Here is a 25,682-nt window from a genome sequence, read left to right as displayed (position 1 = left end):
TCCTGCCTCCTTTGTCAAAGATTAATTGACCGTAGGTGTCTGGGTTTATTTCTGGGTTCTCTATTCTGTTCCATTGGTCCGTATGTCTGTTTTGGTACCAGCACCACACTGTCTTGATTACTGTAGCTTTGTGATATTGCCTGAAGTCTGGGAGAGTTATGCCTCCTGCTTTGGCAATTCTGGGTCTTTTATGGTCCCATATAAATTTTTGGATTGTTTGTTCTAGTTCTTTGAAAAATGTCATCAGTAATTTGACAGGGATTGCATTGAATCTGTTGATTGCTTTGGGTAGTATGGCCATTTTTACAATATTAATTTTTCCAACCAGGAGCATGGAATATCTTTCCAATTTTTGAATCCTCTTTAATTTCCTTGATTAATGTTTTATAGTTCTCAGCACATAAGTCTTTCACCTCCTTGATCAGGTTTATTTTTAGGTATTTTATTTTTGGGGGTGTGATTTTAAAAGATACTGTATTTTTGTATTCTTTTTTTAATGTTTCATTGTTAGTATACAGAAATGCAACCAATTTCTGAATGTTAATCTTGTATCCTGCTACTTTGCTGAGTTCATTGATCAGTTCAAGTAGTTTTTGTGTGGAGTCCTTAGGGTTTTCTATATATAATATCATACATCTGCATAACAGTGAAAATTTTACTTCTCTTCCAATTTGGATAACTTTTTTTCTTTCATTTGTCTGATTGCTGTGGCTCAGACTTCCAATACCATGTTGAATAAAAGTGGTGATAGTGGGCATCCTTGTCTTGTTCCAGATTTTAGCAGGAAGGCTTTCAGCTTTTCTCCATTGAGTATTATATTTTCTGTGGGTTTTACATCTGTTTTTATAACATCATCACACTTTGATTTGAAATTTTCACATCTAATCTTTAATACTTCTTCTTATAAATAAATTTAATATGGATTCATAAAAATTCAATTCACGTATTGTTATTAAAGAATAAAAATAAAACTAACAAGTTTTAATAGGTAAGTTTAGAGTATAAATTTTGTAAAAGTATGTACTCAAGCTGGAATCATTCTTAAATGTTACTTAAAAATTTATTAATTTTCAATTTTCCATAAGCTTGATTTTTCTTGTTATCTAATATATTTGATTTTTTTAAAAGTACTTTTGCCCAGAAAGATTTTTTTTGGTAAATACAGACAATATTCTGTATTCTGTATTCTGATTTAAATTTCATGGAAAGACAAAAGATATAGACTAGAGGAAACAATTTTGAAAATAAAATATAAGAATCACCCTACCCGATGCTAAGGCCTACCAGATACATTCAGTAATCATGGCATTGTACCATTAGAAGAGGGATAGACACATAGATCAATGGAACAGAATAGAGAGCCCAGGTATAGAGCCACACAAGTACATTCAACTAATTTTGACAAAGGTACAAAAGCAGTTCAATAGAGAAATTAAGCATCTATAGGCAAAAGAAAAAAGAAAAAGGAAAGGATCCTCAACCTTAACCTTACCCCTTATACCAAAATTAACTCAAAATGATGGTCTTAAATGTAAAACGTAAAGTTATAACTTTTAGAAAAAAATTTAAAACATAGGGGAAAATCTTTGGGACCTGGAGCCAAGAGTTCTTAGACGTGACTCCAAACAGATGATCTATAAAAGGAAAAATCAGCAGATTAGACTTCACCAATAAAAAGCTACAATGTGGGAGGAAATATTTGTAAACTACATATCCATCAAAGGGCTGTTATCTAGAATATATAGAGACCTTCCAAAATTTAACAGTCAAAATTCCAGGAATCCAGTAAGAAAGTGAGATAAAGACATGAGCCAATTCACCCAAGAGGTCATTCACCCAAGAGCACATTAAACAATGTTTAACACATTAGTAAAATGCAAATTACAACTCCAATAAGCTATCAGAACAGCTAAAATAAAAAACAGTGTCTTCACTAAATGCTGTTGAGGATGCAGAGAAATTGAATGGCATATATTTCTGGTGGGAATGTAAAATGGTATAGCCATTCTGGAACAGTTTGGTAATTTCTTTTAAAAATATGCAAATGCCATATCAGTCAGTGATTGCACTCTTGAGCAGTTATCTCAGAGAGATGAAAACTTATGTTCACAAGCCAAAATCTGGAAACTACCCAGATGTTCTTTAACAGATGACAGTCAAACTATGGAACATCCATACCATGGAAATACTATTTAATAATAAAAAGGAACAAACTGTTGATACATTTGGCGACCTGCATGAGTATTCAGAGGATTATGCTGGGTGAAAAAAAGCCAATTCTAAAAGGTTACATAGTTAACAATTCCATTTAATTTTATTCTAAAACTATAGAAATGGAGAATTGATTCCTGCTTGCCAGATGTTAAAGAGGAAGTTTGTGGGAGGGAAGTAGGTGTGGCTATGAAAAGGCAACATGAGGGATCTTTGTGATGGGAATGTACTGAATTTTGATTGTATAAGTGCCAACATCATGGCCGTGATATTGTACTAGTGTTTCGCAAGATGTTACCATTGGAGGGAAAGTGGAAAAAGGGCACATAGTAAGTCTCCATTATTTCTTACAACTGAATGTGAATCCACAATTATATCAAAATAGAAAGTTTAAAAAGCAATTGTGTTTGTCAGTAAATTGTAAAGATAAAGTCAATGAAATGAGAATCTGAAGATACTGTTTTTTTGTGGTTTTTTTTTTTTTTTTTTTTGGTTTTTCCCTGTAAGGTCTGCGAGGGGCCATAGCCTTTGCCTTAGCTATTCGGAACACAGAATCTCAGCCCAAGCAAATGATGTTCACCACCACGCTGCTCCTTGTGTTCTTCACAGTCTGGGTATTCGGGGGAGGAACGACCCCCATGCTGACGTGGCTTCAGATCAGGTGAGTGATGCTGCTTAGCAAAAGACATCATCGTGAGGCATGGCTGCGCTGTTCTGTTCTGGTGTCACTGACTTGGTCAAGAGTACAGTGGTATATCTGTACCCTAACTTGACCTGGAATAAAGTTGGCTTTCATTCATAAGGTGAAACAACATGACCTATCACCAACAAAACTGATCTTTCCAAGAGTTCTAGAACTCTCAGGATTATCTCTGTTTACAGTCTGTCCCTAGAAATAAATTTATCTATTAATTCTTCCATTAATAGATAAATTTTGAGTACAATGTGGTATGCTATGGAATTTACAAAAGTTAGTAAGACATGAGTCTTTTCCTTAAGATACTTATGATACAAGAGGATATATACAGAAAAAGCTGTAATACCAAGAAGAAGATGAATTTGTTTTGTTTTTAATTCCTCGTGGCACTTAGAATAGAATTAAGGACACAGGAAATGCCTAAATGTGTTTGATTAGTGAGCCATATGTTTAGCCAGAGGGATGCTATGGACACTGATTAGACAATTTTCTCAAGGGAAAATGGGGTCAAGGCTTCAGTCAGGGGCCCTCCAATAAGCAGTGCCTGGAAGATGACTGCTATGAACCTGAAGTATGCAGGTAGCAGATGATTTGATGAGAAATGAATAGGTTGTGCCAGTGGTGAAAAAGGGTAAATCTATTATAAAATGTTGTTGTCTTTATTTAAGTGTTTCTTTGATCTCGGTCTCCATTTTCATATTCCAGAAGATAACAAGGTTTTACATAAATCACATTTTATTTCCCAAAGTCATGCATATTGATGATCATACAGCCCATCCCTGGTCCCCCCTCATTCTCTAAGAGGCAAAGCCATACCCACCTCATCTGACAGGAAAAGACCCATGTGACTGGAGAGGGACTTCAAAGAAGATTCTTCCAGACAAGGACTCTATTATTTTAGCACCAATGAATATAATACCTGGCACATAGCAGAGCTGAATAAATATTTGCTATGTGAAAATTTGAATGAGTATAACCGCACATATAAATTCACTTTATTAAGTGTCTACAGACAAATTCCTATCTATTTGATAAACAGAAACAGAAGCAAGTCTCAGGAGTTTGAGATAAGAAAGCTTATGTCTAAACTGGGTCAAGTGGCTATACATTAAACCAAATTCCAGGGGGAAAGGGCATCTTTAAAGTCCTGTGAATATTGATAAACATATAAAAGGGCTTTGACCAAAGATTGAAATGGAGAGTGTTTTGAAATACTTGTTGAACTATTTTCTAGGCATATAAATATGGCCTGCAGTTTCTTTCACAGTGGTAGCTACTTGTAGACTCTTCTGGATGAGCATGAATATTACACTAAACGCTACAGTGTTGGGTCCCCGGTAAACTGATAGTAAGATAATGGTGTGCTCAGGTTTCTGGAAAATAAAATTCAGTAGGTGGATCCATGCACGGAAAAATTAGGACTTGGAAAGTGGAAGTTAGAGGATACCAGTCCCCACAAGATAAACGTATTGAATGCTCCGTTAGGTAAATGAAAATATTTAGAAAGCCAAGTGGTGATGCCAGCATTTTTTTAAAGTCATTCAAATGTAATTTATTTTCTACTATTGTCTGTCTTTACCCTGCGGGGTTGTCCCCACATCAGTAACACGTTTTACCCTAAAGTGTTTTCCGAAGGCATCCACTGACTTCAGATGGATATTATAGCTTATGCGGCCTCCTGATATCTGGATCAGCAGAGAGAGGGTAATATAAAATGGAGGTTTAGCGGGGTTAGAATGTTTACTCAGGTTATAGGACAGGCCCTAATAAAGAAAGATAGTAATGTCAACTCTAGTGTCCATGGGTGACAGGCATGGAGGTCATCTTAGGCCAGTGTTACTAGACCTGTGGTGGGGGGGAGGGGGGTACCGTGGAGTTGCCAGGTCATGAAGATGCCCCCATGGGAACTGTCTCCAAATAGCCCAACTAATTCAGTGCCAGATGTGTCCACCAGCCAGAGGAGGGAAGAGGAAAAGCAGGACCATGATGTCTTTAAGGAAAGGCACTACAGGACTCTGGTCTAGCAGGCCAGGTGCAACTCCTAGCTGGGAACTAGGGTGTTAATCTGAAATCAGAACAGAAACCCAGTTAGAAAGACCAGAGACCCAGTCATGAGGAAATCAGAGGCAGATAACTGAGGTTCATAGGTATGTGTGTACCCAGGAAGTTAACCCTGGCAGGCAAGACACAGAGCAGCAAGACCAAGACCAAAGACTCTCAAACTTTAATGAACATCAGAACGATCTGGAGGGCTCATTAAACCCCAGATTGCTGGGCCCCTGCCCCAGAGTTTCTAATCAAGTAGGTCTGGGTCAGGGCCTAGGAATTTTCATTGTTAGCACACCCCAGGCAGCACTGATACTGCTGGTTCTAGAACCGTATTTTGAGAACCACCGGTTTAGACGCATAGCCCCATGTGGAGATGAGGCTAATATTGAATACTGTCAAATTTGGCTGCAGTTCTCCAGGGCCAGGCATGCCTGAGCCTCGAGTTTAAAATTTGTAGCACCTATACCAGAGGGAGGCAAGGGCTAACATGAGGAGAAAAATTCACTGTGCATTGATCAATGGGAGGGAAACAGCCGTAGGACCATAAGTTAGTGTATGTTCAAATGCACACAAACAATATAAATCTGGTTTGATCATGTTTTAGTGATACCTTCATGTGCTCCACTTTCCTGTCATGGTTTATAATGCTATCAAAAATGTCTTAATTTCATTATAGCTCTTAAATGATAGTTGTCCATCATTTTCACTATATTTAGCTTGTTTACAGAGCAACATCTCATTAACCAATTTTCATGTCAGACTCTTTCCATAAAATACCAGATTGTAAGTAAATCAGGGCTTTAATAAAATGACACGTAAAGGGAAACCCAAGGGGCAGGAATGCAAATGTGATACTGAATGAACTCAAACATCCTCAGTTGGTTATGACTTATTTATACACCTTACATTGCCTTCCCTTCTTGCCTTTTTTTTTAATTGCTACTTTTTTTTTCTCTTAAACTATTAGGTATATACTTGAGTTGGTTTTTTTATCCCTATAAAATTTGCCATTCAGCTGCAAACTACCACAATAAGGTGCAGACAAAATGTTTTATGTAAGGTAAAATTGATAATATTAATATGTCTTGCACTTTCATAGAAATAACTTTAAAAGAGCAATGACCTCATGCTTAGGGAAATTCAGAGTGATCTTTGCATATGAAACAAATTCTCTATTGGTTAAGTCTTATCCTAAGCACATTCGAATTTCCTGTCCTAAAGCTGTTTTTTTTAAATAATAACAAAATATTTTAATGCAGCATTTGAAATAAATCACAGACCTTTTTTCTTAAACTTCTAGAGAAAAATAAAAGACTTTTCCAGTATTATTTTGGAGATTTTCCTGTAAAAGAAAGCAGAATGGTTTCTTGATTAGAATCCAGATCTCCTACCTTCCGTGAAATACATTAATCCTGTGGTGAGGGAAACCCAACCCTCTGTCTCCAAGGACCAGCTCTGCTCTTAGCCAGGAAGCAAGAGATCAAATGTTTCAGGCTTTGCCCGACAGAGGCCAGTAAACAGTATGATCATACGTGCCTGCAAATAAACCTCAAAGACCAAAGGGGCGTGGGCAGAGCAGAGGCATGTAATTTTGGGTGGTAACCTCATCCTTAGTTTAGTATAGGGCACCACACGGAGTTAATGAAACTCCTTAGAATGGAGCCAATGCTATATTGCAAACCTCTCCTGGCTTCTCTCAGATAGAAATACTGGACTCCTCTCTTCAAAGTATCTCAGCCACAGTGCAGAAAGCCTTGCACACCAGAGCAATTGAGAACTTGTGTTGCAGACAATATGAGAAAGTGCCCTCAGCAAGATGACCTCTACAGCTGCCAAATTTTTACTTCGAACAACTCAAAAAATAATAGCCAGCTTTTGTATACTATTTACTCTGTGCTAGATGTTAGATAATAAAGTACAAGGCACAAAACCTTCCTGTGACTCAGCCTCTAATATTTAAAATGGAGATGATAGTAGTAGCCACCTCCCAGCGTGGGAGAGGCCTGGCAAAATGGCCCAGGGTCAAGCCACCATCCAGCTGAAGAGTCAGACTCCAAGGCCAGGCAGCCTGAGCCCAGGGCCTGCACTTTCAATAGTTCATTCTTCTGCTGCCCAAAGTAAATGAGTTTATTCCTGATGCCTGCAATCTACCTTGATTAATAAATCCTTCTGGGAAAAAGAGATGTACTTTTATAACCAAGAAAGGCCTATTAAAAACAAACACAGGAAATCTTCATCTATCATAAGTGATTGGGTTGACTGGCTCATGCAGCACAGAAATTTTTTGGTGCAGATTTCCTCTTTGACCTAGAAAAGTTAGAGGTAAACAAGGTCAGCCCAGGTCTAAGATAGCCAGGCAGGGAAGTTTGTCTTCCTCAATTATAGGAATTTGGAATTAGAGGAGTTTGTTACCCTCAGGCTCATCTCCCAACTCCATCTGGAATCCCAAGTCTACCTACTATAGACCTCTTCCACAGATCAAATAAAATATTGTACATACTGCCCTGAAGAGTGAATACTTTTTAGATAGCACAACATCTCCACTATCATTCTTTTAGTTTGTATTTAAGTTTTATTTGGGATTTATGGCCCATCCTATTTTATGTCATCCTAGAATGATTTCTTTATCTTATATACCCACTGGCTACAAAGTTTTTAATAACAGCCGTCATGGGAATGCACACAGAAGTAAAGAGAGAACTGTCTTTAGTAATATTTTTTAATCTTAATAATAGAGTTGAATATATCTGCCCACATACAGATTTCCTTTATTGCTGGGTAAGGAATTGTCAATTTAATATAATCGGAGAATATGTATAATCAAGTTCCCTCTGTATCTAGCTGTGTTCTGCTTGGTTTTCCTTCCAGCATCCAGAGTCTCATGCATGTTTAACGATTTACCTCACTGGCATATTAACAGTAAATGTTACTGTAAGCAGTGCACACACTCTAGAGGTAGATGATATGGGGCCCAATCTTGCCTCTCTTTCTTACTAGTTGTGGGACTTAAGCAACAAATTCAACCTCCGTATGCTTCAATTTTCTTATCTGTAAAATTGGAATACTAATAATACCTACTTCTTTAGATTATTGTAAGGATTAAGTATTGCACATATAAATTAAGGGCACACAGTAAGTGCTCAGTAAATGTTACTGTAACAATACCCAAATGACCACCTATGAACCTTTTCTTATCCACTCTTTTACTGCCTATAGTATACACACACACACACACACACACACACGCATACATACACATAAATTGTTCTTAATTAATTGTATTTGTGAAAGCATGGTTTACATGGAAAATAGAAAGAACTAGTCTCTGGGGAGCTTAGTTCATTTTATGTAGTGACTAGATTCATCAATTTTACAGGCAGCTCCCATTCCTGCATTCAAAATGATAAGCCTCTTAAAGAAAAATGCTCACAAAATGCATTATATTTATCTAACAGCTCAGAAAGTTTCCTTCTAGACCATGCTTCTATTTTCTTCTTAACATAATAATCTTCGCTTAGGCTCTCCTCAGATATTTAATTTGTACCACTTGGTTGATTTGTATCAGTTTATTACTTTGCTGGATTTTGTACCAATTTGTATATTTTGTATTGATTTATTTTCATTGGCAGGCTTGAGAAATACCCTCTGTCATGAAACATAGAAAACTGGTTTTCTAGTTTGAATGTAAACTTACACTTAATATTCTCTACCTGTAACCCCCATGTTCTATTTTCTGTAAGCACTTTTAAAAAATGTTTCAGGACTCCAAACATGAATTGCTTAAATCAATCTACTTTGATACATTTTACTAAAGATATTGGCTAACTCTAGCAACCTATTGTTAAGCTAAATATAGCCTAAATTTCAAGCAAGCATGGATTACCAGCTCCTAAATTTGCCTCTAATGCCATCTAGGCTCTTGAATATGCTTTTTTGTGTGCAGAATCTTCCAGAGATAACAGTCTTTATCTTCACAATGGCCAGCTACCCTCTACTAGGCACGTTCTTCATCTTCTCTGACATGCTCTTGAGAACATCAGTATCAATAAGCTTCACCCTTTTATTAAGTTTACCAAACAATGAGCATCCTGCTCTATTGAAGAGAATTTATCAGCCTGATATAAAGTATGATCCAATATAGGTGCCTTACTTGAAGAAATGAATGTATCTTTACTTTAGGTAATAGATGAAGTCTGGGGGGGGGTGGGATTTAAAATGCAATAGATGGAACTTGTGACTCAAAAGGCTGTGGAGGGGGTACCAGTTCTGGTCATATTTACTATCCTCCATCCCCACTGAATGTAGTTAAAATCCCTGGATAGAAGGCGTTTAGCAGTTATCTAAGGACTGTTAAAACCAGCAGACAGATTGGGGGAAGGAAGCCAGAATTCAGAGTACTATTAAACCAGTGGAGAATTTCCCATTTTTTTCCTCTCTGGAATCTTCACCTGAACTCGAAGGAAATTTAATGGCCAGAACTGCACAACAAGAAAGACAGAAAGAACAGCAAAATAAACTGTTTTGGGTATAAGGAACAGGAAAAAGAACCGCTGTAGGTCAAAAGAGTGGGGATAATCCCCTGGATTTGTTATTGTTTACTTCATTTTCATCCCAATGACAGGTAAGCCAGAGGCAGTGGTGGGGATGACAGCAGCAACACTTGGACAGACCACTAATTTCCAACCAGAGGACCTAAGGTCCTGAGGCCTTGAAAAGAATTCCCATTGCACTTTTTTCTCTCTTGTTCCTCTCAATGCTTGATCTTGAAAACAGGCCCAATATTATGGAAAAACATGTAGCAGTGTGGGGAAACTAAAGCCCTGAGATTTGGGAAGCCAGAAAGTGTGGAAGAGATTGTGGAGCGGAGGGAGTACAAGAAAATGAACCAATAAAGTTACAAATAACTTTGAGCTCATTGCCAACCTGTGTAAGCATGTATCTGACCATGAACAGCACACCAAAGTCTTTGAGAAATGAGCTACAAGGTAGAGCATCACTCAGGTCCCAGACTGGACAGTGGATGGCGCACATGTAGGGTATCTGAATATCACTGCAAAGACTTTGAAACTGGACTGACTCTGGAACCACAGATAGAAGACAGGAAAAAACTTGTGTCTTGGACCTAATGTGGTTAATTGCCTGATTGAAAGTATATTTATATCAACATGCTTCATAGGAGAATCCTATGCCACTTAACAATCTAAATCCAGGGTCACTTAACATAACATTCAAGGTTTCCAGGATAAATCCAAAATTACTCAGCATATAAAAACCAAGAAAAATCTTAGTGTTTCACCAGGGTAAAGACAACTAACAGCTACCAAGATGACATAGATGTTGGTATTAACAGAGCAAGACTTTAAACATCTATTATAACCATACCCCAAGAAGTATGAGCAAACACAATAGAAACAAATGAAAAAAATGGGGGAGAGGGAAGCTAGTAGAGAAATAGAAACTACAAGAAAGAAATGGAAATTTTAGAATAAAAACATGCAGTAGGCAAAATAAAACATTCACTGGATTGGGTTAGCAGCAAAATAAAGAATCACAGGTGAAAGAGTCAGTGAACTTGAAGAGAGGTTATTAGAAATTATTCAGTTTGTACAAAAGTGGGGATGGAATTTGTCAACTTGCTCTAAAAAATGCCAAAGATATTTCTTCAAATGGGAAAAAAATGATACTAGATGGCAATTTTGAACAACAGAAATGAGAAAAGAACAGAAATGGTAAACATCTGTTTAATATAATAGACTGGATTTTTTTCCTCTTAGAATCTTTCAAATATATATGAAAAGAAGAAAAATTGCTAGAAGAAAAATTTTAACATTGTCTTATAGGGTTCTCAAAGAGGGGAATGTATAAAGGGAACTGTAAGATGTAAGTTTTCTACATTACACTTGAAGTGGTAAAAAAATTATTCAAAGTGGACTGTGAAAAGCTAAGTATTGTATTATAATTTCTAGATCAACTACTAAAAAATTCTAACCAATGAGATATAGTAGAAAATTCAATAAATGGTATGGAATACACAACACATTCAAATAACCCTAAAGGAAGAAGGAGAAGGAAACAGGAGGGAAAAACAGAGAAACAAACAGAAAGCAAACATACCAATAATTACATAAAATTTAAGTGGTATAAAGATGTCAATTAAATGAATGGGATTATCAGGGTGGACAAAAAAATAAGACTCAACTATAAGCTCATGTGCTCTTTATAAAAATCACACTTTAAATATAATGATATAGGTAAATTAAATATAAAAGAATGGAAAAATACATAAAAAAGATGTATCATGCAAAAGTGAAACTGAAGCAGGAGTGGCCATGTTGGTATGAGATAAAATAGTCTTCAGAACAAGATGGTTTCCCAGGGTTAAAGAGAACATTACATAATGGTAAAAGGGTCAACTTACCAAGAATACATGACTATATAAAATGTGTATGTACCTAACAACATAGTTAAAATATATATGAAGCAAACACTGGTAAATCTGAAAGGAGAAATAGACAAAGCCATACTTATAGAGGGAAACTGAAATACTCTTCCCTAAGTAATTGGTATAATAAGTAGGCAGAAAATCAGCAAGAGTATAGAAGAACCAAACAATACCATTAACCGACATTAACCAACTGGATTTAATTGACATTTATAGAACACTCCAACTTACAATAGAATAATACACATTCTTTTTAAGTGCACACAGAGCAAAATAGACCATATCCTGGGTCATAAAGCAAATCTTACAAACTTAAGAAAATTTAAATCATACAATGTATATTCTCTGACCACAATGGAATTACTCTAGAAGTAAATAACGCAAAAAATATTTGGAAAATACCCAAATACTTGGAAATTAAACAACAAATTCTAAACAATCCATGACTCAAAGATAAAAACGCAGAGGAAATTAGAAAATAGTTGAAGTAAAGAGAAATGAAAATATATCAAAATTTGTGGGGAGAGGACAAGATGGCGGAGGAGTAGGGGGACACGCTCGCCCTCTCCCACAAACACAACAAAAAAAGCACATCTACAGAAGAAATGACTCGCACAGAACAACAACCAATCGCTGGCAGAGGAACCTAAACTCCAATAACGGCAAGAAGTTCGTGACATTATTGGGCAGAACGGGAGAAAAGAGGAGAGTGAGAGAAGGTGAATCCGAGCGGGACGGGCGCTCCCGAAAGGGAACTGCGGAGGAGAAAGGGATCCCGCACCCTGGAAAGTCTCCTACCGGGCGAAACATCAAACGAACCGGAGGAATCTCCAGATGCAGAGAAGAGTGTAGCAGTAAGTCGGAGTACGGAAAAACGATCAAGAACCCAACGGACCATCTGAACTACGGGCACAGTCACCAAAAATTGAGACGCCTGGGTGGGGGCTGGGCACCGAATCCTCGGCTCCAGAGGTTAGTCCCCGGGAAAGGGCCGGGGGACGCCTGGGTGGGGGCTGGGCACCGAGACCTCAGCTCTGAAGGTTGGTCCCCGAGAGGGGGCCGGGGGACGCCTGGGTTGGGGCTGGGCACCGAGACCTCGCCTCCGAAGGTTAGTCCCCAAGAAAGGGCCGGGGGGCGCCGCCTGGGGGGGGCTGGGCACCGAGACCTCGGCTCCAGAGATTAGTCCCCGGGCTAGGGGGGCGGGGAAGAGCGGAAACTGCTTGGGAGGTCTCTAAACCATTTGACGGGGCAGAGACTGCCTGGGAGACTAGAAAACAAAGCTGTCGCAGAGGAAGGGAGCAATACTCTAGGGGCGGGGAAGGGGAAAGCCGCCTCAGAGGGAACCTGGGAGAAGAGCCTGGTCTGCGCCCGTGCTGGGGAGGGGAGAGAAGAAGGGGTGGGTCCCCATAGAATACCCCCCACGCCACAGCAAGCTTACAGGCCCGCTAGCTAGCAGAAAGCTGTGCTTCCCAGTGCATTCCCTCCCCCCACCCCCGCCACCCCCTACGCTCTCGCCGAACCTGGGGCTGCCTGCCATCCAGGAGGGCTGGCCTCAACAATTGCCTGAAGCCTACCACCGCAGGGGCTCTCCCTGCACAGGCCTGCTTGCCCTTTGGAGGGGCTACACTTCCACAGAGCAGCACCAAACACCACCAGCCCCCTAGAAAAGGCCTGCAGCCCAGAAAAGCTAGAACAAGCCTAGCCAGGCCGTGAATAGATCGACCTAATTCTCCGACGGTTTTTCTGAGACGGGCTCCCCCGGGGAGGAGCCTCTTGAGTCTCCAAGGGCCTTGCTACCCGCCCAAGACCCCAGGGGGTGCTAAGACCTAGTGGACCAGCTGCATAGGACTGCCAGCTCCAGGCAGGACCCCCTGCAGCCCAGAAAAGCTGCAACAAGCCTGGCGGAATTGGGAAAAGATCTCAGACGGTCTCTCTGAGTCGGGCTGTCCTGGGGAGGAGCCTCTTGAGTCTCCAAGGGCCCTGCTACCAGCCCAAGACCCCAAGGGGTGCTGAGACCTAGTGGACCAGCTGCATAGGACTGCCAGCTCCAGGCAGGACCCCCTGCAGCCCAGAAAAGCTGCAACAAGCCTGGCCGAATCGGGAAAAGATCTCAGACGGTCTTTCTGAGTCAGGCTGTCCTGGGGAGGAGCCTCTTGAGTCTCCAAGGGCCCTGCTACACGCCCAAGACCCCAGGGGGTGCTGAGACCTAGTGGACCAGCTGCATAGGACTGCCAGCTCCAGGCAGGACCCCCTGCAGCCCAGAAAAGCTGCAACAAGCCTGGCGGAATTGGGAAAAGATCTCAGACGGTCTTTCTGAGTCGGGCTGTCCTGGGGAGGAGCCTCTTGAGCCTCCAAGGGCCCTGCTACCAGCCCAAGACCCCAGGGGGTGCTGAGACCTAGTGGACCAGCTGCATAGGACTGCCAGCTCCAGGCAGGACCCCCTGCAGCCCAGAAAAGCTGCAACAAGCCTGGCCGAATTGGGAAAAGATCTCAGACGGTCTCTCTGTGTCGGGCTGTCCTGGGGAGGAGCCTCTTGAGTCTCCAAGGGCCCTGCTACCCGCCCAAGACCCCAAGGGGTGCTGAGACCTAGTGGACCAGCTGCATAGGACTGCCAGCTCCAGGCAGGACCCCCTGCAGCCCAGAAAAGCTGCAACAAGCCTGGCGGAATTGGGAAAAGATCTCAGACGGTCTTTCTGAGTCGGGCTGCCCTGGGGAGGAACCTCTTGAGTCTCCAAGGGCCCTGCTACCCGCCCAAGACCCCAGGGGGTGCTGAGAACCAAGTGAAATCTGCTACCATCGTGGGGTGGACCTCCCAGTCCTGTCTGCCCTCAGGAAGTCCTCCTTTGCTTCAAAGAAACACTGTTAGTCCCATCAACACTCCAGAAAAGCCACACTGCCTCAAAAAAAGATTGACCAACAACGACAGCCCTCAGGAAATATTCCAGGGCAGTGACAAGGCAAACACTACCCGATAACGGAGAGTACAACTCCCTCAGGAGAAAGAAGACAACAAGCAAGATGAAGAAGCTGAGAAACCACCCCCAGTCAAACCAACAGGAGAACTCACCTAAAACAGTCAACAATGAAACTGATCTCTGCAGTCTGACAGACCTGGAGTTCAAAAGAGAAATAGTGAAAATACTGAAGGAATTAAGAGAAGATATGAACAGCAATGCAGATACCCTCAGAAAGGAGCTAGAAAATATAAGGAGGAGCCAAGAAAAACTAGAACATTCATTTGCAGAGATGCAAACTGAACTAGGGGCAGTAAAAACCAGAATGAATAATGCAGAAGAACGAATCAGTGATATGGAAGATAGAATAATGGAAATCACTCAATCTGGTCAACAGACAGAAAACCGAATCAAAAAACTGGAAAGCAATATAAGAGACCTATGGGATAATATAAAACGGGCCAATCTACGCATAATAGGAATTCCAGAAGGAGTAGAAAAAGATAAGGGAATGGAAAATATATTTGAAGAAATTATCGCTGGAAACTTCCCAAATCTAAAGGATACTGGATTCAAGATACAAGAAGCACAGAGGGCCCCAAACAAACTGAACCCAAACAGACCCACACCAAGACACATCATAATAAAAATGGCAAAAGTTAGTGATAAAGAGAGGATCCTAAAGGCAGCAAGAGAAAAACAGAATGTTACCTACAAGGGAACCCCCATAAGAATATCAGCTGATTTCTCTACAGAAACACTACAGGCCAGGAGGGAATGGCAAGAGATATTTAAAGTGCTCAAAGGAAAAAATATGCAACCTAGAATACTTTATCCAGCAAGAATATCATTTAAAATAGAAGGGGAAATAAAAATTTTTCCCAACAAACAAAAACTTAAAGAATACAGCAACACAAAACCCAGGTTAAAGGAAATATTGAAAGGGCTTCTCTAAACCAAAAAGAAAGGAAGGAAAGGGAAGAAAAAAGAAAAGAAAAAAAAAAAGAAGAAGAAGAAGAGGAAGAACTAGGACTGTGGAAGATACAATCAGAGAGCAGTCACTCAAATAAGCCAGCATACAGATTTAATCATGAACATGCTTCAAACAAAATAAAATTAAAAAGAAAAAAATAAAAGAGTCATCAAAACCATAAAATGTGGGCAAGGGATGTTAGGAGGTAAATAATCCTTTTTGTTTGTATGTATGTCTCTCTTCTTAATTTTAATATAATAATGAAGTGTTTGAACTTACAGGACCATCAGGCTAAAACACACAATTATGGGAAGGGGTTAGCATACTTAAAAAACAGGGCAACCACAAGCCAAAACCAAATATTGCATTTGCAAAAAATGAAAAAAAAAAATACACTCAAGCAGATAATAACAGGAGACCATCCAACCAAAAAAAAAAAAAAAAAAAAAAAAAAGAAAGGAAGAATGGAGAACCATAGAATCAACTGGAACACGAGGATCAAATGGCAATAAATAATCATCTATCAATTATCACCTTAAATGTCAATGGACTGAATGCCCCAATCAAAAGACACAGAATGGCTGAGTGGATAAAAAGGCAAAAACCTTCAATATGCTGCCTACAAGAAACTCACCTTAGGACAAAAGATACATATAGATTGAAAGTGAAAGGCTGGGGAAAAGTATTTCATGCCAATAGACATGACAGAAAAGCAGGAGTTGCAACGCTCATATCAGACAAAATAGACTTTAAAACAAAAGACATAAAGAAAGACAAAGAAGGACACTATTTAATGATTAAGGGATCCATCCAAGGAGAGGATGTTACTATCATCAACATATATGCCCCAAACATAGGAGCACCCAGATACATACAACAAATATTAACAGACATAAAGGGAGATATTGATGAGAATACAATCATAGTAGGAGACCTAAATACCCCCTCACATCAATGGACAGATCCTCTAGACAGAAAACCAATAAAGCAACAGAGATCCTAAAGGAAACAATAGAAAAGTTAGACTTAATTGATATCTTCAGGACACTACATCCAAAAAAATCAGAATACACATTCTTCTCAAATGCTCATGGAACATTATCAAGAATCGACCACATATTGGGACATAAAGCGAATCTCAATAAATTTAGGAGCATAGAAATTATCTCAAGTATCTTCTCTGACCACAATGCCATGAAATTAGAAATCAACCATGGGAAAAGGAAAGAGAAAAAACCTACTCCATGGAGACTAAACAACATGCTACTAAAAAACCAATGGGTCAATGAGGAAATCAAGAAGGAAATTAAAAACTATCTTGAAACAAATGATAATGAAGACACAACCTCTCAAAATCTATGGGATGCTGCGAAAGCAGTGCTCAGAGGGAAATTTATAGCAATACAGGCCTTTCTCAAAAAAGAAGAAAGATCCCAAATTGACAACTTAACCCTCCACCTAAATGAATTAGAAAAAGAAGAACAAAAATGTCCTAAAGTCAGCAGAAGGAAGGAAATTGTAAAGATCAAAGAAGAAATCAATAAAATAGAGACTCAAAAAACAATAGAGAAAATTAATAAAACCAAGAGCTGGTTCTTTGAAAAGGTGAACAAAATTGATAAACCCCTGGCCAGACTCACTAAAAAGAGGAGAGAAAGAACCCAAATCACCAAAATTATAAATGAAAAAGGAGAAATCACAACGGATACAGCAGAAATACAAAAAACCATAAGAGAATACTATGAACAACTATATGGCAATAAGTTTGACAATCTGGAAGAAATGGACAATTTTCTAGAATCTTACAGCCTGCCAAAACTGAATCAAGCAGAAACAGACCAACTGAACAGACCAATCACCAGAAATGAAATTGAAGAGGTCATAAAATCACTCCCTACAAATAAAAGCCCAGGACCAGATGGCTTCACAGGTGAATTCTATCAAACATATAAAGAGGAATTGGTGCCCATCCTCCTGAAACTCTTTCAAAAGGTTGAAGAAGAAGGAATACTCCCAAAGACATTCTATGAGGCCACCATCACCCTCATTCCAAAACCAGGCAGAGATACCACCAAAAAAGAAAACTATCGCCCAATATCATTGATGAATATAGATGCAAAAATTCTCAACAAAATCTTAGCCAACCGAATCCAACAACATATCAAAAAAATTATACACCATGACCAGGTTGGGTTCATCCCAGGTTCACAAGGATGGTTCAACATACGCAAATCAATCAACATCATACACCACATTAACAAAAAAAAAGTCAAAAATCATATGATCATCTCAATAGATGCAGAAAAAGCATTTGACAAAGTTCAACATCCATTCATGATCAAGACCCTCGCCAAAGTGGGTATAGAGGGAACATTCCTGAATATAATCAAAGCCATTTATGATAAACCCACAGCAAATATAATCCTCAATGGGGAAAAACTGAAAGCCTTCTCACTCAAATCTGGAACAAGACAGGGATGCCCACTCTCACCACTGCTCTTCAACATAGTTTTGGAAGTCTTAGCCACAGCAATTAGACAAACAAAAGAAATCAAAGGCATCCATATAGGAAGAGAAGAGATCAAACTGTCACTGTATGCAGATGACATGATTCTATACCTAGAAAACCCTAAGGACTCAACCCCAAAACTCCTTGAACTGATTAATAAATTCAGCAAAGTGGCAGGATATAAGATTAACATTCAGAAGTCAGTTGCATTTCTGTATACCAGCAATGAAGCATTAGAAAAGGAATACAAAAATACGATACCTTTTAAAATTGTACCTCACAAAATCAAATACCTCGGAATACACCTAACCAAAGAGGTAAAGGACCTATATGCCGAGAACTATAAAACCTTAATCAAAGAAATCAAAGAAGATGTAAAAAAATGGAAAGATATTCCATGTTCCTGGATTGGAAAAATCAATATTGTGAAAATGGCCATCCTACCCAAAGCAATCTACAGATTCAATGCAATCCCTATCAAATTACCCATGACATTTTTCACAGAACTAGAACAAACAATCCAAACATTTATATGGAACCACAAAAGACCGAGAATCGCCAAAGCAATCCTGAGAAACAAAAGCCAAGCAGGAGGCATCACTCTCCCAGACTTCAAGAAATACTACAAAGCCACAGTCATCAAAACAGTGTGGTACTGGTATCAAAACAGACAGACAGACCAATGGAACAGAATAGAGGATCTGGAAATTAACCCTGACACCTATGGTCAATTAATCTTTGACAAGGGAGGCAAGAACATCAAATGGGAAAAGGAAAGTCTATTCAGCAAGCATTGCTGGGAAACCTGGACAGCTGCATGCAAAGCAATGAAACTAGAACACACCCTCACACCATGCACAAAAATAAACTCCAAATGGCTGAAAGACTTAAATATACGACAGGACACCATCAAACTCCTAGAAGAAAACATAGGCAAAACACTCTCTGACATCAACATCATGAATATTTTCTCAGGTCAGTCTCCCAAAGCAATAGAAATTAGAGCAAAAATAAACCCATGGGACCTCATCAAACTGAAAAGCTTTTGCACAGCAAAGGAAACCCAAAAGAAAACAAAAAGACAACTTACAGAATGGGAGAAAATAGTTTCAAATGATGCAACTGACAAGGGCTTAATCTCTAGAATATACAAGCAACTTATACAACTCAACAGCAAAAAAACCAATCAATCAATGGAAAAATGGGCAAAAGACCTGGGTAGACATTTCTCCAAAGAAGATATACAGATGGCCAACAAACACATGAAAAAATGCTCAACATCGCTGATTATAAGAGAAATGCAAATCAAAACTACCATGAGATACCACCTCACACCAGTCAGAATGGCCATCATTAATAAATCCACAAATAACAAGTGCTGGAGGGGCTGTGGAGAAAAGGGAACCCTCCTGCACTGTTGGTGGGAATGTAAACTGGTACAGCCACTATGGAGAACAGTTTGGAGATACCTTAGAAATCTATTCATAGAACTTCCATATGACCCCGCAATCCCACTCTTGGGCATCTATCCGGACAAAGCTCTACTTAAAAGAGACACATGCACCCGCATGTTCATTGCAGCACTATTCACAATAGCCAGGACATGGAAACAATCCAAATGTCCATCGACAGAGGATTGGATTCGGAAGAAGTGGTATATATACACGATGGAATACTACTCAGCCATAAAAAAGGATGACATCATGCCATTTGCAGCAACATGGATGGAACTAGAGAATCTCATCCTGAGTGAAATGAGCCAGAAAGACAAAGACAAATACCATATGACATCACTTATAACTGGAATCTAATATCCAGCACAAATGAACATCTCCTCAGAAAAGAAAATCAATCATGGACTTGGAGAAGAGACTTGTGGTTGCCTGATGGGAGGGGGAGGGAGTGGGAGGGATCGGGAGCTTGGGCTTATCAGACACAACTTAGAATAGATTTACAAGGAGATCCCGCTGAATAGCATTGAGAACTATGTCTAGATACTCATGTTGCAACAGAAGAAATGGTGGGGGAAAAACTGTAATTGTAATGTATACATGTAAGGATAACCTGACCCCCTTGCTGTACAGTGGGAAAATAAAATTAAAAAAAAAAAAAAAAGAAAAAAAAAAAAAAAAAAAAAAAAAAAAAAGACCAATGCAGCCAAAACAGTTTTTTGCTTTCCTCTTGCCAATCTAAATAAACACACCCCAAGAATTCCTTTTCTTACATAAAAAAAAAAAAAAAAAAAAAAAAAAAAAAAATTTGTGGAATGCAGCTAAATTAGTGCTCAGAAAGAAATTTATAGCATTAAATGCTTACGTTAGAAGACAAGGAAGGTTTTGAGTCGACAATATAATCTTCCAGGATTTGAAGAATAAGAGAGCAAACTAAACCCAAAGTGAGAGAAAGAAAGAATAAGAAAAGATTTGAGCAGAAATCAATGGACTTGATAATGGAGAAACAATAGAAAAAAACTGGAGTTCCCATCATGGCTCAGTGGAAAAGAATCCGACTCGTATCCATGAGGATGCAAGTTCGATCCCTGGCCTTGCTCAGTGAGTTGGGGATCCAGCATTGCTGTGAGCCGTGGTGTAGGCTGCACTGAGGCTCGGATCCCATGTTGTTGTGGCTGTGGCATAGGCTGGCAGCTGCAGCTCCAATTTGACCCCTAGCCTAGGAACCTCATATGTCACAAGTGTGGCCCTAAAAAAAAGACAAAAAAAAAAGAAGAAGAAGAAGAAAGAAACTGAATTCTGTATCCGTTAAAAAATAGAATTCATAGTTTAAAACGTTCCAAAAAAAAAAGAAGAAGAAGACTATAGGTCCACATGCTTGCACTGGCAAACTCTTCATTGAAGAAGCTATTACACCAATTTAAAAACAATAAAAAAACAGAAGAGGAAGGAACATTTTCTAATTCATTTTAAAGGACCAGAATTACCCCAATACCAAAGCAAGGTAACAACATCACAAAAAAAGTAAAACTACAGGTCAATACCTTTCATGAGCATAGATGCAACAAAATATGAGCAAATCAAATCCAGCAATACACAAAAATACTAAATACCGCAACTACATGGGATTGCTCCCACAAATGCAAGATCAGTCCAATATTCAAATATTAATCAATGAAGCCTATCATATAACAGGCTAAAGAAATACATGATCATATCACTTGATACAGGAAAAGGATTACAAAAAACAATTTTCAGTCATGATTAAAGAAAAAAAAATTTGCAGCAAACTAGAAATAGAAGGTAACATCCTTAAACTGATCAAGGGCATCAAAAATCCCATAACTAACATCATACTTAGTGGTGAATGACTGAATGCTTTCTTCCCAATATCAGGAATGAAACAGATGTCTACTCACCACTTCTATTCAACAACATTATACTGGCAACCCCTGACAGGGCATTAAGGAAAGAAAAATCAATGTTTCTTACAGATTGGAAAAGAAGACATGTAAATGCTCAATTTGCAAACAATATAGTTGTCTGTATAGAACCAAGGAAGCTGCCAAAAAATTAACGCTTCTAGAAATAATGAGTTCACCTAGAATCTAGAATACAAAGTCCACACTGAAGAATCCAATGTACACCTATGAACAACATAAACTAACAATAGCTTCAAAATTTTTAAATATTTAGGAATAAATCTAACTAACCACATGATAAAATGTACTTCATCAAATGAATATATTTTGCTTTGCAAAAGATACCGTTAAGAGAATGAAAATAAAGATATATACTCGGGCGGGAAAGCAAAACAGTATAGCCAATCGTAAATCACTTTAGCGGTTTCTTATAAAGTTAAACATACAATTATTTTACGACTCAGTATTCTCTTTCCTTGACATTTAGCATAGAGAGTAAAACGGGACAACAGCTGAAGACTAAATGTGTGAATATTAAATAAGAAAATACATGTTAAAATCCTGGGAGCAGAACTGAGCACTCATTAATAACCCTGTCTTACTCACAGCTTTTTCTATTCAGATGAATTTTAATAGCATTTTCAGTACATATTGAGATAATCACATAGTTTTATCTTTGTTTTTGTTATGAAATGTATTGATAGCTATCCCGATATTGAATTATTTTTGTAGTCTCAGGATAGCTATGTTTTCTACAATTCTGTTATCTATAGTAACTGTGCTTAGTCTATAGTTTTCCTTTTCTCTTTTGGGGAGAAAAGGCTCTCTTTATTAGGTTTGGATAGTGTTAAGGATGTGTTATATTCATAGCATGAGCTAAAAGCTTTTCTATTTTTTCATGGCCTGAAATTGCATAGCACAGAAATGATCAGGTCTTTAAAGACTAGTGAGAGGAGTCAGCTGTAAAACCATCTGGTTGCTAGAGTCATTTTAATGGTAGTTTTTTAGTCATCTTTCCAGTGTCTCCTATGGTAATTAGTGTATTTGAATGTACAATTGTCATTTTTTAGCTCCAAAATGGTCATATATTGGCAATTTCATATGATTCAGCCTAATAGTAAAGTGGATATTCATATACCCTTTACTGACTTTTATCCACTGTTAATAATATGCACATTTTGGTTTATTACCTTTATGTATACATATACATCAAATATATTAAATGTTTCTTTTTTTTCCACTGAATCAGTTAAATGTAAAAACAGACATCATATACTTCATATCTAAATACTGCAGGATGAATCTTTGAAAAATAAGAACATACTCTCAGTTACCAAAGCATCATTACTGTGATTAAAAGTATTAAAAACAATTAATAGTTTTAACAGTACTACTCAGATTTCCCCAGTTATTGCAAAAAAAAATATCATGTATAGATGTTTTTAAATTCGTGATCCCATCAAGGTTACGTATTGCATTTGGTCAAATTTTTTTAGTCTCTTTAAATCAGTTTTCCTCCTTTTTTTCCCCCTGTGACATTGATTTTTAGAAAAAAAAAAAAAAAACAGGTCAGTTGTTTTGCACACTGTTCTACATTCTGGACTTGGTTATTTTCTCAGAGCATCAATTAATATATTCTCTCTTCTATATTTCTTGTGAACTAGAAATTAGGTCAAGGTTTGAAATTCAGGTTGAACATTTTTGGCAAGTTATTCATTGCTGATGCTATATACTTAATAACATGCATTTCAAAAAATTTTATAATGCATATTTCATATTAACAGGCATGTAAGGTCAAGTTGTCCCACTATTGGTGATGCTAAATTTGTTCATACGTTTATTGTGGTAACTTTCATTGTAAAATATGCTTTTACCCTTGTAATTAGTTTTCAACCTCTGGAGCAATACTTGAACACTGTAAATCTCCTGTTGCCAACACTCTTTGACTCACTGTTTTCAGCATCCATTGATAGTCTTTGCCTGATTGAGTGATTACATTTGAAATGATTGCATTTTGGTTTCCTTTGACAGAGAATTTCTTTGAGCTTTTTGGTTTATCAGATGATTACAGTTTTGATCACCTTTTTATTTTTTATTTCTAATTATCAAATAATGAGGGTGTAATATGTAGTGATTCTACATTTAAAATATAAGATTTTCTTTGCAATCAACTACATCATTGATTTGGGTATATGGTCCATGGACATGAAAAAACTACATTTGGAGTTCCCGTCGTGGCGCAGTGGTTAACTAATCCAACTAGGAACCATGAGGTTGCGGGTTCGGTCCCTGCCCTTGCTCAGTGGGTTAACGATCCGGCGTTGCCGTGAGCTGTGGTGTAGGTTGCAGACCCGGCTCGGATCCCACGTTGCTGTGGCTCTGGTGTAGGCCGGTGGCTACAGCTCCGATTCAACTCCTAGCCTGGGAACCTCCATATGCCGCGGGAGCGGCCCAAGAAATAGCAACAACAACAACAAAAGACAAAAAAAAAAAAAAAAAAAAAAAAACTACATTTGCTATTTTTAAGAAAATTCTGTAGCTATATATTGAGTTTCTTGATTATGTTAATCAAATTCCTGTATCCTTACCTATATTTTTACTAAGTATCAGATTCTGAAAAAGGTACATTATTTTTCCACTTTGGTCTTTTTTTGTAACCAAGGTCTAATTTAATATTTAGTCTCTTGCATATTTCTGATGTGTTGTGTAGTATACTATTTTATGATAGAGAATCTTCAAATTGTCTGGTATGTCTCATCCCAGAGATAAAACTTAAAATGGCCATATGCTTATATGTTCATGCCCCTCTTCTATCTTCTAGTTCTCATAACATAGACTCCTAAAATAAAGAGTGAAAGTAATATGGAAAAATCATTTTCATTGGTACTAGACAGGACTCCCTTTCTCCTCCATATTATCTTGGTTATAAGTGAGCAGTGAGCTAGCATTGCTTGAAGTAGATTTCAGTGTTTTGATCAACATTTCATTCCCTGAGGTCCTTAACATCTCTTGAGAAAAAAAAAAAGTCTTAGTTTTTAATCTGTTATAATTTTTTACCTGCTAGTATGCATCTTAAACCTTAATGAAATAGTTTGAGAAAAATTACCATGTAAAATCCAAAGAGTTAAATAAAACTCCCATTTTACATCTATCCTAAAGATCAATTGTGTAGCCAAAATATGGGGTTTTAACTGGAGTTTTAAAAAATAAGTGCTGGATTCTGTCACAGAGTCACTTTAAAGAAATTGCTTAAGACAGGAAATTGTTCATTAGAGGCAAAACATGTTTGTTTGTTTTTTTGCTTTTTTCTTAGGGCCGCACCTGCGGCATATGGAGGTTCCTAGGCTAGGGGTCTAATTGGAACTACAGCTGCCGGCCTATGCCACAACCACAGCAATTCCAGATCCAAGCCAAGTCTGCAACCTGCACCACATCTCACAGCAATACCGCATTCTTAACCCACTGAGCAAGGCCAGGGATCGAACCTGCAACCTCATAATTCCTAGTCGGATTCATTTCCGGAGGCAAAATATTTTTTAATGCGGGTTTCATTGTGCTCAGCACAGGGAATGTTTGGAAGAACATTAACTGTTGTTTTTTTTGTTTTGTTTTGTTTTGTTTTTTAATGAGAAGAGTGTTCCACCCTTCCCGGTGCTAGGTTTTCAGGGTAGAGTATAACTGTCCAGTAATGAAGCAGCACCTGTATTTGGAGGTGAGATTGAAAAGTGTCTCAACTGCTAAATTCTCTGTGGCACTGGGTGCTTATTTCTGATCTTCTTCAGGATTCAATGTGGACATCAAAAGTTACCTCATGTCCCCTTGAACCTTTTTGTCTCTCTTTCTCCTTGGGCACAGCACCCACACATAAGTCCCCATCAAGCATACGATCATCTTTGTTTGGAAAGCTACAGCTCAAATGCTGGATTTTGTTCAGTCCGTTCTGGGACCCCCTCAGCCTGGTGTTCTCACCCGTGTTCCTCATCTGTGTGGCCTTCCCTGGGCTTTGCTAGGGAGTGTAGCTGCATGCCTGCCTGCAGCCTTTGTCCATGTAGGCTGCAATTTATTGTGGTGTAGCCATCAAAATAATCCCACCCTTTTCTTTTTTTACTTTATTATTGCCATGGATCTACTCATTTTTGTACAGTACTCTTTTCATGTCAATGGGATTCTGAAAGAAAGGGGAGAAAATGTAAATGTTTGAAACAGTAATCTTAATTTTGTTTTTCATGAACCAATACCAGGCATTTAAGCACGTCTAATTTTTATAAGTATAAACTAATACACATTTATTACATAAAATTAGAAAACTAAAAAATTATTTTTAAAAATGAAATTCATCTTAAGTCCTTTTATACAGAGATTGCTACTAACAGTAGTACATATTTCTATAGACTTTGTGACAATCAAATTTATTCTTACAAAATTCAATCTGTTATTTTTTGTTTTTACTTAAAAATGTGGCATGAGGGAGTTC

At 38.4% G+C, this 25,682-nt stretch overlaps 1 protein-coding gene across 9 annotated transcripts in view; it reads left to right on the top strand.

Annotated features, from left to right (window-relative positions):
- The window catches only part of SLC9A9 (solute carrier family 9 member A9), a 685,137-nt gene that overhangs the window by 482,239 nt on the left and 177,216 nt on the right, over nt 1–25,682 (top strand). For all 9 annotated transcript variants that reach the window (XM_084989945.1, XM_084989943.1, XM_084989947.1 and 6 more), the window contains one exon: nt 2,719–2,872. In XM_084989945.1, the coding sequence (XP_084846071.1) occupies nt 2,719–2,872 (154 nt within the window). The remainder of the gene's footprint in view (nt 1–2,718; nt 2,873–25,682) is intronic.

The sequence above is a fragment of the Sus scrofa genome, chromosome 13 (assembly GCF_054392235.1).
Source record: "Sus scrofa isolate SSC_HxYL_T2T_F1_AM1 chromosome 13, Sscrofa_HxYL_maternal_Yorkshire_Landrace_v2.0, whole genome shotgun sequence".
Classification (NCBI taxonomy): domain Eukaryota; kingdom Metazoa; phylum Chordata; class Mammalia; order Artiodactyla; family Suidae; genus Sus; species Sus scrofa.
Note: the sequence above shows the minus strand (reverse complement) of the source record. Positions and strands in the feature narration are given on the sequence as shown.